Raw genomic sequence first — 16,751 nt, 5'->3', positions numbered from 1 at the left:
GTACAATTTTTTCCATAAATATTTTAGTATGTATCTCTAAAAGATAAAAACTCTTAAAAGAAATGATACAACTCTAACATTATACCTAAAAATCTAATATACAGATATCCAGTCAGTATTCACATTTCCAATTATGACTATTGTTATGATTCATTTTTCTTTTTGCAGTATGTTTGAATCGGGATCTATATAAGATCTATATTTTGTAGTTGGTCGATAATCTCTTTTAAGTCTTTTAATCTGTGAGTTCTTCTACACTTTTTTTCTTTGTAGTTTATTGAAGATAATGGTTCCTTTCCCCCTATCCCTTTTAAAGCTTCTTTTTCATGGGTGCCATATGATTTTTGCTCTCTTGGTGGATATAAATGACAAGGGTGATTTTTAAGTTTTCTTGTGTTCTTTACATTGTCTCTGTTTCACCATATTCCTTTTTCTTTCTATTTATTTTGAGAGCTGTTTTTCATCTTTAGAGCCTTTCCTCAAATGCCTATGGGTCCTTTGCTAACTCTTTCTCATTTAAGAGTGAAGTACCAAATAACCAATTGGAAAGGGTTCTCTGGCAAGAATTTGCTTATTTCTCCTTGGCTTCATTCCCTTAGTCTTAGCTTTTAGCTTTCTCTTATCTACTTCTGCTCTTGCTTCCTCTCCTGTTCTTTGTCCTTACAAGTTTATGCATAATTGTTCCATTAATGTAATTTCACTGGGGGTTTGTAAGAAAGTAGAAAATAAAACATCTATATTTAAGCAGAAGTCTCTTTGTTTCCATTTCAGAGTTCCTATTAATTCAATAAGTGGGGTCAAATAGAAGTCAGTAGTGTGAGGTTGAGTTTGTGGGGACTTTTGTCCTAATACAGTAGTCTGTGGGCCTAAAAGTTTTGTAAACCATTGCTTCAACAGTTTCTTAATATATAATCCTGGAAACATAAACACCATTTCTTCTTGTTCACTCTCATGTTCAAGTCAAGGAGGATTTAAAACCTAATAACTACTATATGAGAAAAATTATTTCAGAGGAACGTAGTTGCTTTGCCAGCATGAGTCATTATTAACAAATTCTATTTCAGGATTTAGAGTTTACCAATATAAAACATGCCTTTTTCTAAAGCATTATATCCTCATCAGAACTCCTGATTGTAGGATGGTTTATATTTGTCAACAGGTCTTTACATAAGTAAAAGAAACCAGATTAGAATTATTAAACAGTCCTACCTCAGACAAAATGAAGGAATCCTTTAGTGACAATATCTCACTGCTCATTTGCAACTAAACAAGGTCTCATCAGTGTTACATGTAAGGAAACCACCTCACAAGATAATCATAATTGAAAATCATCTTGTTCTAGCATTTCATTTTATTTTATAAGTTTGTTTATTTTGAGAGAAAGAGAGAACAGGGGAGAAGCAGAGGGGGGTGGGAGGGGGAGAGAGAGAGTCCCAAGCAGGCTCCACACTGACAGTGCAGACCCCAACACAGGGCTCAAACTCATGAACTGTGAGATCATGACCTGAGCCGAAACCAAGAGTTGGATGCTTACCCAACTGAGCCACCCAGGGGTCCCTCTAGCCTCTCATTTTATAGAGAAGGAAGCAGGAAGTCCCCAAGGAGTGTAAGGATTTGACTAAGGTAATTCAGTTGTTAGCAGAGCCACTAAAAACTGTAGCTCTTGACTCCCAAATGATTGTTCTTTTCATTGTGGTAGAATAATAGAAGAGAGATATACAGTAAGTATGTTGGTGGATGTTTTTGCTGCTTACTGAACAGAGAGGTGAGTTTTAAATGATAAGATTTGTAATGTTTGTATAATTATTGAAAGAGGTAGGAATTTGGAATCTACCTTTTAAGGTAATAGGAACTGAATCCAAGATCATATGGGTAGCAGTAGAAAAAACACAGATGTGGGCTAGACTGGAGCAGAATTATCAGCAGTCCTAGGTGATGAACCTCATTCACATAAATAATAGAAGACACCAGAGTTGTTGTGATAGGACAGATAATGAAATCAGAGATTGATACTGAATTTGATACACCAGCTGGACAAGTCATTTAAAAAACAAAGCTTTATAGGTATCAAGAGTAATTGGTTTCTATACTTGGTTTGCCCATTTCCAGTCACTGGCACCAAAATCTCCCAGTTGGAAGTGGAAAATTGGTAGAATGGGAAACATAGGATTTTGTGTTAGCTTCTTTGTTTATTTTTTCCAGAGGTCTTATTTCTGTGTTTTAAATATCTGCAGTCACTTTAAATTGAAAAAAAAAAAAACCCAAAAACCCCATCAACTCATTTTTCTGTCCCTTCTTTCCCCCCACAAAAGATTCTCTTTCCCATTCTTTCTGCTTAATATCTGACACAACCATTCAGTCATTCTGGCCTGAAAAATAAAAGTTATTTATGATTTATCCTTATTATGCAACAGAAAAAAATTAAAACTTTAATGAATGATTATTTTCACCTCTCAAATCCCTTGAGCTGCCAACACAGAATACTTACCAGAATGTATTCAATTTTTTTTTTTTTTTGCTCATCTGTCATTCCCACCAGATTATGAGCTTCTTGAAGATGATTTTGTTTGTATTTGTATCTCCCAGTGCCTGACACACAAAATTTACTCAGGAAATGTTTGGTTGGTAAAAGAGAGCTTTGCCTACAGGATCAAACATAAATTTATCGTGCCATTCCAAATTATCAAGAATCTGGGTCTTCCCAATTTCACCTCCCCAATTTCCATACTGATTTGGTTGCTTTCTTTTCTTCATGCATGCCTCCATGTTCTCACTTGCACTGGTACTCCATACCTGGACTTTTCTTCTTTAGGCCTGATCCTTTCCACCCATCTACGTTCCACTCTAAAAGTTCCTAAATCCACCTCTTCCCTCTAGCTTTCCCATGCAAGTAAAACTCATCTCTCCCTTCTCTGAATTCCTGTACTCCTTATTCCCAGTAATAACTCATTTTATCCCTTTACCGTATTCATGGTGCGATAGCTACCATTTAATTGAGTATCTCCTATGTACCAGGCTCTGGGATGTACAAACCTTATCTCAAATGGTCACACAGCCCCCAAAGGTACAGTGGTGTTATCCCTGTTTTATCTATGAGAGATAACTGAGACTCAGAGTTTAAGTAGGTAACTTGCTCAGTATTACACAGATCTAAATCGAGATATTTTTTGTAACTCCAGAAAGCCTTCGCCCTTTCAGCTGCACTACATTATTTCTTCTCCCTCTCCTTCTCTTCCTTAACTCAAAATAGACCTTTTTCGGTATATTCATTCATCCTTCACCATGTCTGCCACATTTTATAGATGCTTAATGAATGCTTGTTTGGTTGATAAGGTTGGTAGGGGTAGTGAAATCTATTCCGTTTTTGTGTGTATGTTTTAATATTTCATTGGGATGCCTTGTTTTTCAAAAGTTACTCCTTTTTGGCCATTTTCATAACTTAGATTAAAATGTTTGTAAATTTGATCTTAAAGCCAACGTCTGATTCAACATCTGATATGTTATCTGTATTTTTTTTAAGTTAAAGCACAGATTTTTAAATACAAACAATTTCTTCTGGTTGTGTAATTTAGTAGACAATATATTAATTTTAAAACTTCAAGAGTCATGTTTTATTTGTATGTATAAATAGCTTTATTGGCATATATAAAAATGTAGATTCACATTTTAGCAAAATTTTATTTAAAATAGTGCCCAAAGAGATTTTGTCTTAAGGATTGTCTCTGAAAGCTATTGTAGTATAGCCATATGTGCAATATTTTGTAGTTCGAGACCGTGTTCGGACAAAAATGGAGCGTGATATCTTGGTAGAAGTTAATCATCCTTTTATTGTCAAGTTGCATTATGGTAAGTTGTGAACCACCTGCAGCCTCATTCCTCCACCTAATGCCTCACTCCCTGAGTGCATTCAGATGTATTAATGTATATATTTGCTTGTGTAGATTTATATGTGTTTAATAGATAAATAAAGTCATGGAAATTAAGCCATTACTTCTTAAACTTTCGAAGCTTTTATTGCATTTATACTTATGTTTCTGAGTGGTAGCCATAGGAATAGGTAATAATAATCATTGTTTTTTATTATAATAATTAATAACAGTGTATCAGCATTTTGTAGTCCATATGTGTTAGCCCAACCCAACTTCTCTTAAAAGGAAGAAAAAAATCCCTAATGTCACATCCTGAAGCTTTTATCACCTTTCTTTTCCCCAAAGGTATATGTGCTTTTTCTCAGTGGGTAAAGTTGTGATGATTCTTATTATGTGTGATTAAAGCTAACCAACCCACATTTTTTCTGCACTTAAGTGACATGTTTTTGTTGTTGTTGTTGTTGTTTCATGGTAAAGTGACCATGTTGGGAATTTTTCTTATTAATCACATGTTTTAAAACTATTATATTCCTGAGAGACTATTGCCTGAAGAAAATGTAACAAATGTTCTAGTGGTTCCATAATAAGAAACACTACATTTAACATTTCCACATGGAAACTAAGAAAATCATTGGTTATCTTCTAAATAAAAATCTCTTTAGATCTGTGATATAATCATTAATTTGCTTAAAAATGACATTCATTTGTGAATGAGTTGACCTAATATAAGCCAAAAAAAACCTGGTAGATTAAACAAATTTTCATTTCTTCATTCAGCTTTTCAAACTGAAGGGAAGTTGTATCTTATTTTGGATTTTCTCAGGGGAGGAGATTTGTTTACACGCTTATCCAAAGAGGTATATAATTAATCTCTGTTTTTAATCTATCTATATGTATACTGTTTTAACTAAAGCTTTGTTATATTTCAATATTGTGTTGTATTTTCTCTAGTGGCACAAGATTCTTATATTAAGGAATTAGAGCCAAAAAGAGTTCTTTTCCTCCTTTTTGAAGTTGTTCTGAAAGTAGGACTTTAAATTAATAAATTCTTTGTCTTTTGTCCTGCTTCTTTCAGTTATAGTTTTTCAGAAGCAATAATATATCAAGATATCCTTAAACAATTAGTAGTGGAAATCCAGCATACATTTTAAAGATCATTTTTCATTTCTAAGATGTTACTGTGGTGGGGCAGTAGTGTCACAATCTGAATATAGTTGTTACTTAACAAAATGTAAAATTATTTCTCCCACAGTGCACATTTAGCATTTAGAAAGTGATTAGTCAACTGATTCAACAATTTTTGCAAATTCCTTTCATAAGTAAATTGTGGATAAAACTACATGTGATTAGCATATTTATCATTTTTGAATATTTGAACTCTAGGATGGAATTTTAAATAAAAACTACAGACACAGAAAGAAAATAAAGACAGAAAAATTATTATTTTATTTTAGGTGATGTTCACAGAAGAAGATGTCAAATTCTACTTGGCCGAACTTGCACTTGCTTTAGACCATCTACATAGCCTGGGAATAATCTATAGAGACTTAAAACCAGAAAAGTAAGGAATTATGCTACTAAGTCGAATACAATGTAATGTGATTATTTAGGAGGTAATAAAAAATAAAATTACTTCATAGAACTACCACAAGAATTGTGCTAGAACGCCTGTGCTTCACATTTCTGCTAACACTATATACTTTTAAAAATCTGTCAATCATAATCTCTGTTATTGTTATCTTGCTTTCATTTGCATTTTTTATTTCTTTTTTTTTTTAATTTTTTTTTCAACGTTTTTTATTTATTTTTGGGACAGAGAGAGACAGAGCATGAACGGGGGAGGGGCAGAGAGAGAGGGAGACACAGAATCGGAAACAGGCTCCAGGCTCTGAGCCATCAGCCCAGAGCCGGACGCGGGGCTCGAACTCCCGGACCTCGAGATCGTGACCTGGCTGAAGTCGGACGCTTAACCGACTGCGCCACCCAGGCGCCCCGCATTTTTTATTTCTAATGAAGTTGAAATCCATGTTCATATGTTTGTTGGCAATTTGTATTTTTTTATGTTTGTTTGTTTGTTTGTTTGTTTGTTTATTTATTGAGAGAGAGCAAGAGACAGCAAGCCAGGTAGAGGCAGAGAGAGAGGGAGAGAGAAGTCCCAAGCAGGCTCCATGCTGTCAGCACAGAGCCCAACATGGGGCCAGAACTCACAAACTGTGAGATCATGACCTGAGCCAAAACCAAGAGTCGGATGCTTAACCGTCTAAACCACCCAGGTGTCCCTGGCAGTTTGTATGTTTGTGTGACTATTCTGTTCATGGCCTTTGTTCATTTATCTTTTGGAGTATTGTTTTTCTCCTTTTGATTTGTAAGAGAGCTTTACAAATTAAGAATTTAACCATTTGACATATATTGCAAATAGATTTTTCTAGTTTTTTTTTTAATTTTAACTTTGTATTTTTTACCTACACAAGTATTTTTTTTCCTCAGATCAATCTTTTGTGATCTCTTCCATGACTTTTATTCTTATAAAGCTTTTTCCAATCCCATAATCTGATACTTTTCTTCTAATTTTATGGTTTCTTTTTTTACTTTTAACTGCATCTGGAAATTTTTTGGTATGAAGGATGGCATAGAGCTAATGCTTTCCTCCAAATACCATTTATTCCTTTTCCACATAATTTCAAATTTTAAGTGTGAGTTGAGCAAATTTCCCATTGTTTTTATAGTAGCAGCTATCAAGAAGCTGATATTAAATTTCACACACTTCTGTGTTTTAATTAGCTGGTGTTTACTATCTACTGCGTTGAGCAAGAAAGTTTTTTTTTCCTTTTTAAAGATATAAATAAGAGTCTTTATTTTTTAGGAGATTTAATTCACTTACCATACAAAACATCCATTTAAAATGTATGGTTCAGTGGTTTTTAGTATATTCAGAATTGTACAACCATCATCTTTATCAAGAATTTAGATACTACTTACATTAAAACATTACATACAATGTTTAAATTATATATTTAAACAGGAAACAGAGGAAATGCTCCTTTGGAATCCTATTACATGATCATTTAGAAACTGTTACACTTTCACATTTTACCTTTGTTTTTCATATATTTTGGTTTTGGATAAGTTTCATATTGGTTCCATTGTTACTCCCCAGATAATTACTGAGCTTTTCACATTATTTTACCCATTTCTAACTATCATGACATAAAATATAATTTCTGGTGAGAATAAATATTCAAGCATATAGTCCTTAGAAGAAAAAAAAATTACTATAAACATGATTAAACATTTGTAATAAAAATATGTGTTAGTGTTTTATATCCTTTTTCAATTTTTTTAAATATTTACTTATTTTTGAGACAGAGACCGCGTGAGAGCAGGGGAGGGGCAGAGAGAGAGAGAGGGAGACACAGAATTCGAAGCAGGCTCCAGGCTCTGAGCTATCAGTACAGAGCCTGACGCTGGGCTTGAACCCACGAACTGTGAGATCATGAATTGAGCTGAAGTCAGATGCTTAACTAACTGAGCCACCCAGGTGCCCCTTGTTTTATGTCCTTTAATTGAATGTATTTACTGTAGACCATTGGAGTAGCATTGGTAATAAAATTATGTATAAAACATCAGCCCTTCTTAAGGGTTGAATAAGAGCAAATGTATGTAAGAAGTGAGATCTTTCATATAGATGTCTAGATGATGCTTTTAATTGAAATAACATTTAGTTGTTAAATAATCCAAATATATACCATCATATAGAACTTGGAAGACATTTCAGTTTTTAGACTGTTTTATGCACTGTAAAGGATTTTCCAGATTCTATTTAAACCAGAACTCTCTTATAATAAATATGGCTAAAAATGATTATTAATAGTTGAAAGGGAACTTTCCCTATTAATATAACTATATTTTTCTTTCAAATATAAAGGGTGAGCATGGTTATCTTAAGAGAATGAATTTGCTATAGAAGGCATAAGTAATGTTCTTTTAGCCATGTCTTCTTTTTTTCTCAAAATTACTAAGAATGATTTGAAGTTTGTTTTGTTTTTAGAACTGTCTTTTATGTATTTATTGGAAAGAAGGAAGGATGGTTTCCACCATACCTAATAATTCCCTTTATATTCCTTAAATGGTTGGTCTGCTTTGTAATCAAGAATAATCAAGATTTTTATTTTTTTCATATTAAATCCCTTATGAAAGAGACATGAAAAATATGTCCTAATGAATTATCCTCAGTTGTAAAGTTTATTATAATCATAGTTGAATTAATGACATAGGAGGGTTAGTAGTTTGACACAGTAAAATTATATTAGAGCAAAATTTGGCTTTCACATATTTTTAGTTAGAATTAAAAGTAAGGAAATGCCTATGTTATGGAATAGCTTTGAATATAAGTGAAACAGTTTATTACTTGGCCTTTCAAGTCAGTATGCTAAAATACCTATCCAGAAATAGAATTATTGGCTTACAGCTTAGTACTTACCCCTTCTTATAGCTCCTTAATTAATGATGTTACTCTCCACTGAAGTATCTGTTAAAGCCAGAAACCTGAGTGTCTTCTCTATATGTCCTTTATCATGGTCCATATCTAAGAGATCACCAAATACCCTTTATTTTCCCCTCCAAATTGTTTTATAAAAATGAAGATCTGATTATCCTTACCCTCCACGCATATAAACCTTTTATGTTAGTGCACTTGAGAAGAAGCCCAAACTATTTGGCATGCCTTATTGACCCATTGTAGAGTGGCCCCATGCATTCAACATACATTTCTTATTTGTCTCTGCTCTACCAGGCACTGCTCTACAAGATGAATAAGGTAAAACCCTCTAGGAGCTCACAGTTTACTGAGAAAGAGAGAAAACACTGGAGACTGTATACAGTGAAGGGATAGGTCAGTGAAAAACCAGGAGTGTAAGGAAGGTGTATTAAGAGGATTGGATGGGGACACCTGGGTGGCTCAGTCGTTAAGTGTCTGACTTCAGCTTAGGTCATGATATCACGGTTTGTGGTTTCAAGCTACACATTGGGTTCTGTGCTGCAGAGTTTTCTTAGGATTCTCTCTCTGACCCTCCCCCTACTCGTACTTTTTTTCTCTCTCTCAAAATAAATAAACTTTAAAAAATAAAATTTAATTTAAAAAAAGAACAGGATTGGATGGAAAAGCTAGGAAAGAATGATTGAGTCAGATGCCTAAAATATGACCAAGAAAATTACACCTTTAATGCAGTTGACTCAAATGTGTGGATTATCTGTCTATTGTGCAAGCATTAGGCTACTCCTGAAGAATGGCATTAGAAAAAGCAACTAGAGGGGCACCTGGGTGGCTCAGTCAGTTAAGTATCCAACTTCTGCTCAGGTTGGATCCCACAGTTGTGAGTTCGAGCCCCATGTCAGGCTCTGTGGTAACAGCTCAGAGCCTGGAGTCTGCTTCAGATTCTGTGTCTCCCTCTCTCTCTGCCCCTCCCCTGCTTGCACTCAGTCTCTCTCTCTCTCTCTCTTTCTCTCCCTCTCTCTCAAAAATAAACATTTAAAAAAAAAAAGGAAAGCAACTAGAAATTGGAAAGAATATATATAGGTTTTGATTCTTTTTCTAATAGCTTTTAGGTGTCCTTAATACACATATGTAAGACTTTGCCTTTGGGATTTGTTACATATGTGCATCTAAAAACTATTTCTCCTTTTTTATCTTTGCTTTATTCACAGTCTAAATATTTTAGAATAATGTAGTAATCTAGTCCTTAACACAGTAATTTCCATCCTAGCTTCCATAAATCTCTGTCTAGTGGTTTGAAAAGATTTTCTGACTTTGTTTCAGCATACTTCTTGATGAAGAAGGTCACATCAAGTTAACAGGTAAAAATCCTAATTTTATTAAAATATTCTCCTCTACTTTATATAATTTCTTTTAAGTTGATCATGGTACAAATATTGAGTAGCACGTTGTTTGAAAAGTTGGATTAGAATTTTGTAATAGTTAAGGTAAATATTGGCACTCAGAGTTTAAACTTTAAGTGGGGAAGTTATTGTAGGATATTTATTAATTCAATATTTATTTTGGCAGATTTTGGCCTAAGTAAAGAGTCTATTGACCATGAAAAGAAGGCATACTCTTTTTGTGGAACTGTGGAATATATGGCTCCAGAAGTAGTTAATCGTCGAGGTCATACTCAGAGTGCAGACTGGTGGTCTTTTGGTGTGTTAATGGTAAGGTTTGGGGTGTTTTTGAGGTCAGTAATAAATACAGTAGAACTATAAATCATTTGTTTTATTATATAGCAATTTTACAAGATTTGGTTGTAATTACGATGATGCTTTTTTACTTTCTGGCCTTGAGATTTTATACTTATTGACTAATACCTTTAATGATATTGCCTTTTGTAGTTTGAAATGCTCACTGGTACACTACCTTTCCAAGGAAAAGATCGAAAAGAAACAATGACTATGATTCTTAAGTAAGTACTCCTTAGTGGATATGTTTTGGTGAGATTTAAAAATAAATGCTTCAAACTAAAAAATGAAATTTTAGAGTGTTGGCTATAGTATAAGAAATACCTAAGAAATTCATCGATACGACGTTTGAAATATGAACAAGCCCCATAGATTTAGAGTACTCAACTTACCTTTTTATTTTTTTGCCACATACATGTTTGGAGCCTGTGGCCTTTATTCATGCCCCCCACCAAATATAGCCAGAGACAAGATCCCTGCCCCAAGCAGAAACTCCAGGGGCCCAGGTTTCTGGTTTACACCCTCCAAACGAGTACTCATATAATCCTCATGTTAATGCTAAAATATTGGAAGCTTTACCTTTGAGATTTTGAATATGACAAGGACATCCATTATTCCACTTCCGTTCACATTGTCCTGGAGGTACTAGCAACTACAGTAAGGCAAGTAAAAGAAGTAAGGTTTAAGGTTTAAAAAGAAGAGATAAAATTGTCATTATTTAGGCAACATGATTGTGTCCATAGAAAATCCAAATCTTCATATACATTCTTGGAATTAATAAGAGTTTAGCAAAGTTGTTGGATAAAAGGTCAGTAAATAAGATCTATTTCAAGTCTGTATACTAGCAACAGAAAATAAATTTTTTTAAAAAGATAGTATTTACAATAGTATTTTAAAAATCTCAAATACCTAGATAAATGTAGCAAAAGTTATGCAAGAACTCCATGCAGAAAACTGGAAGATTGTATTTTAAAGAAAATTTTAAAGACCAAAATAACTTGGAAAGTTGTACTGTATTCACATTATGACAGACCTAGTGTTGTAAAGATGTGGGTTTGTATAGATCAGCATCATCCAATAGAAATGTAATGTGAGCTACATACATAATTGTGAATTTTTTAGTGGCAACATTGAAAAAGTAAAAAAAAAAGTAAAATTAATTGTAATATATTTTAGTTAACCAATATGTCTGAGATATTATCATTTCAACATGTAATTAACATTAAAAAAAAAATGATAGGGGGCACCAGGGTGACTCAGTCAGTTGAGCTTCTGCATTCAGCTCAGGTCATGATCCCGCAGTTTGTGGGTTTGAGCCATGTGTGGGGATCTATGCTGACAGCTCGGAGCCTTGAACCTGCTTCAGATTCTGTGTCTCCCTTCTCTCTGCCCCTCGCCTGCTTACCCTGTCTCTCTCTCTCTCTCAAAAATAAATAAACAAAAAAACTACAAAAACATGATTAATGCAATACGATACATTATTTTTTTTCGTACTTATTTGAAATTCAGTGTACATTTTATTTTCTCCAGTGTGCATTTTACACTTAGAATTTGGGCTGACCATATTTCAAGTCCTTGGTGGCTGTTTGTTGCTGCTAGTGGCTACCATATTGAACAGCATAACCATAGCCTCAGTGCAAATCAAATTTAAATTTTTAGAAGTTTTTGTGTGAAATTTGATAAACTGATTCTAATATGATAACACATAATACAAAGGACCAAGAAAAGCTGAAACACTCCTAAAGAGATCAAGATAAGAAGAATTGCTTTACCAAATATCCAATCTTACTATAAATGTAATTAGGACAATATGTCACTGAAAGAAGTATAAAAAATAGACTTGCACAATAAAATGAGAGTCAGATGACAGACCTATACATATATAGACACGATTTATGACCATTGGAAATTATAGGAGAAGAACAGCCTTTTTATTTTTTTAATGTTTTTATTTATTTTTGAGAGAGAGACAGAGCATGAGTGGTGGGGGGTGGGGGGAGGGCGGCAGAGAGAGAGAGAGGGAGACACAGAATCTGAAGCAGGCTCCAGGCTCTGAGCTATCAGCACAGAGCCCAATGTGGGGCTCAAACTCATGAACTGTGAGATCATGACCTGAGCTGAAGTCAGATGCTTAACTGACTGAGCCGCCCAGGTGCTCCAAGAACAGCCTTTTTAAATAAATTATGCAAGAAAAATTGTTATTCATATAGAAAAAGATAAAAACAAAATCCCTACCTCACACCACACACAAAAATCCTTTCCAAGAATATTACAAATATACATTTATTTTAGTATATGTGCTGCCAAAGTGAGCCACAAATATACATATATTTTATATATATGTGTAAAAAGACAAAAAGGATTCTAGAAGAGAGTATAGGAGGGTATCTTCATGATTTTGGGGTTGGAAAAATAGTCTTCGGACCCAAAAAACACTAGCCATAAAAGAAAAAATTGATAAATTATTATTACATTAAAACTGATAACTTCACATTGATTCCATTTGGAGAGTAGAAGACATGTGAGACACATAACCAACAGAGGGCTTGTATCCAGAATATATGAAGAACTCCAGTTAATCAATAAGAAAAAGATAGCCCAGTAGAAACATGGGTAGGAGACATAAGGACTTCAAGAGAGGATATTCACTGGCCAATAAACTTATAAAAAGTTGCTCACCATCATTAATCAGAAAATGCAGATCACAACCACAACAAGCTACACCTGCACACCCACCCGAATGACTAACAGTAAAAAGACTGACAATATAAAGTGCTGGCAGGATGTGGAGCAGTGGCAACTTTGATCCATAGTTGGAAGGAATATAAATACTCCTATAACCACTTTGGAAAGCAGTTTTTGGCATTATTTTCTAAAGCCAAATGTATATATACACCCTCATCCAATAATCCGAATCCTCAGGGTGCACTCATTTTACATGCATCAAGGTACTTGCACATCAAGAAAGTAGTAAAAGATGTTCATAGCAGCATTATTTGTAATAGCTAAAAAGTGGGAACTGGACATTAGCAGTAGAATGGATTGATAAATTATGACATATTCATACAATGGAATACAGCAGGGGTTGTTAAACTCTCTGTAAATGTTTTAGCTTTACAGGCCACACACAGTGTCATATATTCTCACTGTTTGTTGTTTGTTTCCAACACTTTAAAAATGTAAAGGGGTACCTGGGTGGCTCAGTTGATTAAGCATCCAATTTCGGCTCAGGTCATGATCTCACAGTTCGTGAGTTCAAGCCCCACATCAGGCTCTGTGCTGATAGTTCAGAGCCTGGAGCCTGCTTTGGATTCTGTGTCTCCCTCTCTCTCTGCCCCTCCCCTGCTCGCACTGTGTCTGTCTCTCTCAAAAATAAATACACATTTTTTAAAAATGTAAAAACCATTCTTAGCTCAAAAGCCATACCAAAACAGGCTGAGGCCTTTGGTCCAGGGGTGCAGAAAATGAACAAATCATAGTTATATGCAACAATTTGGGTAAATTGTGCAAGAATTTTGAGCAAGGACAGTTCAGACACCAAAAAATAAATACTATATGATTCTGTATATAAAGTTTTAAAAGCAGACAAACTACAGTTTTTTAAGGTCCGTATTCAGATGGCAACAGGGAAGGCAAAATAAGAAAAGTGGTTACATTGGATGAGAAGTTCTGGCAATGTTCTATTTTTTGGCCAGTTGACTATTCACTTTGTGGTAGATCATTGAACTGTATACTTTGGTGTTGGGGTTGTGCAGGGTTTGTTTGTTTTACACTTTATGTTATTTTTCACAATAAAAAAGGTAAAAAAAAATGTTTGCTATATAAATGAATGTTCACTAAACCTTCATCACTCCATCTATTTCGGCCCCTTCTTTTCAGCTGACCAACATACTCTAGTGTTGGGAAAAATCAACCCTTTTCTTGACCTGGCCTTCCTTTCATGTTTTTGCACCATCTTCCTGCATCCTTTCAACACAGAGCCTCTGTAAAGAGTAGTCTGTGCTTTCTGTTACCATTTTTTGGCTGCTTTTATTCCACACCCTGTTTGTCGTTCATTTCCACCATTCTATTGCAACTCCTCTTGTTATGGTTACCAGTGATCTGGTTGCTTAAATCAGTGGCAGATTGTTAGAAAGGCAACTCTCTGTACCATTTGTTCACACAATTCATTCAACAGATGATTGAGGTCTTGCAACATATACTTAGGATGCAGTGTTAACAAGACTGAGAAGATCTCTGGTCTCACAGAGTTTGCATTCTAGTTGGGGAGACAAGGAATTAATATTAATATATTTCAGAAAGTAATAGCAATAGGGATAATAAACCAGAATATTTCTTAAGTGTGAGGGAAGGGGCAGGGGCAGGGGCAGGAGCCAATTTAGGTGAGGCAGTTAAGAAAAGTCTCTCTGAATGTGGATCCTGAGAAACTTAACAGAAGACCATGGGGGAGGGGAAGAAAAAAAAAAAGAGGTTAGAGAGGGAGGGAGCCAAACCATAAGAGACCCTTAAAAACAGAATAAACTGAGGATTGATGGGGGGTTGGAGGGAGGGGAAAGTGGGTGATGAGCATTCAGGAGGGCACCTGTTGGGATGAGCACTGGGTGTTGTATGGAAACCAATTTGACAATAAATTTCATATTTTAAAAAAAAGTCTCTTTGAGGAGAATTTGACACTGTTGGCACCTTCCTCCCCATTTAGGTTTTCCTCTTCTCATCTGCTTCTCCTACTTCCTTAACAGTTCCTCTTTTGATCTCTTGCTTGACCATTCCTCTCTGCCTGCTTTTCTCTGCTTAATTATGAAAACTATCTAATGTAATTTGCAAAAATAGAAATAATACAGTGAACACACAAATACCAGGAACCTACATTCAACAGTCATCAGATTTTGCCACATTTGCTTCATTTATTGCTTTTTTCTTTTTCTTCTTCACTGAAATATTTTAAGCATTCCAGACATATCGTTTGTCACCCACTTAAGTGTGCATTGCTAAAAAGTGAGGATGTTTTCTTTCATTCATAACCACACCTAACAAAACATTGGTAAGGTATCCACTAACACCAATTCATAACCTGATTTTTCAGATTTTCTCCAGAACTTTGTCTTTACAGCCCCAAATCACATCTGAACATTTCATTTGGTTGTATTTCTTAAGCTTCCATTCTTCTAGAACAGTCTACCCTTGTTTTTTCCCCCCTACCGTTTACTTGTAGAAGAAACCAATACAGTTTTATAGAATTCCACTTTCTGTATTTATCCTGTCAAAAGACAACCTCTCAGTATATGAAACAAAAAGCATAAAGCTGATACTGTTGCTTACTCTAGTAAGGAAGAGTGATGCTGATCTAATAGAGTGCCTAAGCAGCACAGACCACTGTTGTTACAGAGGATTTTGGGGAAGGGTGCAGCTCAAGAACTGGCAGATTTTCAGGGCCATAAATGGGTCGACATCATCTGTAAGAGTGGTTACTTGGGTGGGACTGTTGATCAGTTTGCACTCAGGTGTGGTTGTTGGAGTCCCTTCTTTTTGTCTGATTTTCACAGATGAACAGCAGTTACTGATTGGTTGATTTAAAAAAAAAAAAACTTTACCTGGGCAAGTTGATTTTGCTCAATTGAATGAATTTAAAGCCAGTTTTTGTGGCTCTCTTGTTAACATGGTTACACAACAATTAGTTTTTTCCTAGGAGTATTGAAATTGTTTTATTCTCCCTATAATATTGTTGAACTTGTTCCTTTATTCCATTTCTGGTTAAACTTTTTTTTGGCAAGATTATTTCATAGCTCATGCTGCATTCTGTTGCATCACATCAGAAGGGTTACAACACCTGGTTGCCCAACTTTAAGTGATGAGTTCCCATGATTACACCTGATCTCTCTATGCGACGTTCCCTGGCAGGCTTTCATCTAGTGGTTTCAAACATTGGTAATCATTACTTGAAATAACAATTTTAGTAGGGATTCCAAAATTGTGCTTTTCTATTACTTTTATTCTTTCTTCATTTATTAGCTGATATTTTCCAAAACCGTGAACTTTCTCTCATCAGCTAGGGCTGTTGAAATACCTTGAAATAAGGCTCAAACAAGAAAGGCAGAATAAGTGTTTGGTTGTTTTCTTAATTATTTCCAGTTATCAGAGCCCTGGTTACCTCCAGTGGGGATGGTGTCCAGTGAGTTGACTTTTATGTTAGCTTTGACTTTTTCTTACTTTACTATAATGAACCCCGGGATTTAATAATCAGGATGATTCAGCAATTACAAATAATTGCATTCATTATTTTTAATGCCCAAATTGTTCTTTTTCTGACCACTGCTTAAATGTTCTTGTTTCCTAGGGTTTCATCTTTGATAGACTTTTCTTCCCTTCTGTGCTCATTTTCCTGGCTGACCTCAGTCTTTTCTGTAACTACTCTCAGCATTTTAATTACTCTCAAATTATTCTTTCTTAACCAGACATCAGACCTGTATTTGCATGTCCTCACCTGCATGGCTCTCCCAAAACATGAAAACACATGATTAAATTTATCCGTTTGCTGTTCTTTTCTTCTTGTTGTATTTTCAGTTCCCGAGCCAGAAACCTGGAATCATTCTTGATTTCTTCCCTTCTCTTGTACATGCAGGTATTCATCAAATTTGCTCTTAGAAATATTTCAGT

General features: G+C 34.9%; 1 protein-coding gene across 4 annotated transcripts in view; it reads left to right on the top strand.

The window, feature by feature from the left end:
• The window catches only part of RPS6KA3 (ribosomal protein S6 kinase A3), a 121,048-nt gene that overhangs the window by 72,965 nt on the left and 31,332 nt on the right, over positions 1 to 16,751 (top strand). For all 4 annotated transcript variants that reach the window (XM_043570656.1, XM_043570658.1, XM_043570657.1 and 1 more), the window contains 6 exons: positions 3,766 to 3,846; positions 4,647 to 4,726; positions 5,324 to 5,430; positions 9,685 to 9,722; positions 9,931 to 10,073; positions 10,251 to 10,321. In XM_043570656.1, the coding sequence (XP_043426591.1) occupies positions 3,766 to 3,846; positions 4,647 to 4,726; positions 5,324 to 5,430; positions 9,685 to 9,722; positions 9,931 to 10,073; positions 10,251 to 10,321 (520 nt within the window). The remainder of the gene's footprint in view (positions 1 to 3,765; positions 3,847 to 4,646; positions 4,727 to 5,323; positions 5,431 to 9,684; positions 9,723 to 9,930; positions 10,074 to 10,250; positions 10,322 to 16,751) is intronic.

Source organism: Prionailurus bengalensis, chromosome X (genome assembly GCF_016509475.1).
Source record: "Prionailurus bengalensis isolate Pbe53 chromosome X, Fcat_Pben_1.1_paternal_pri, whole genome shotgun sequence".
Lineage (NCBI taxonomy): Eukaryota > Metazoa > Chordata > Mammalia > Carnivora > Felidae > Prionailurus > Prionailurus bengalensis.
The sequence above is the reverse complement of the archived record's forward strand: the minus strand, read 5'-3'. Positions and strand labels throughout refer to the sequence as shown.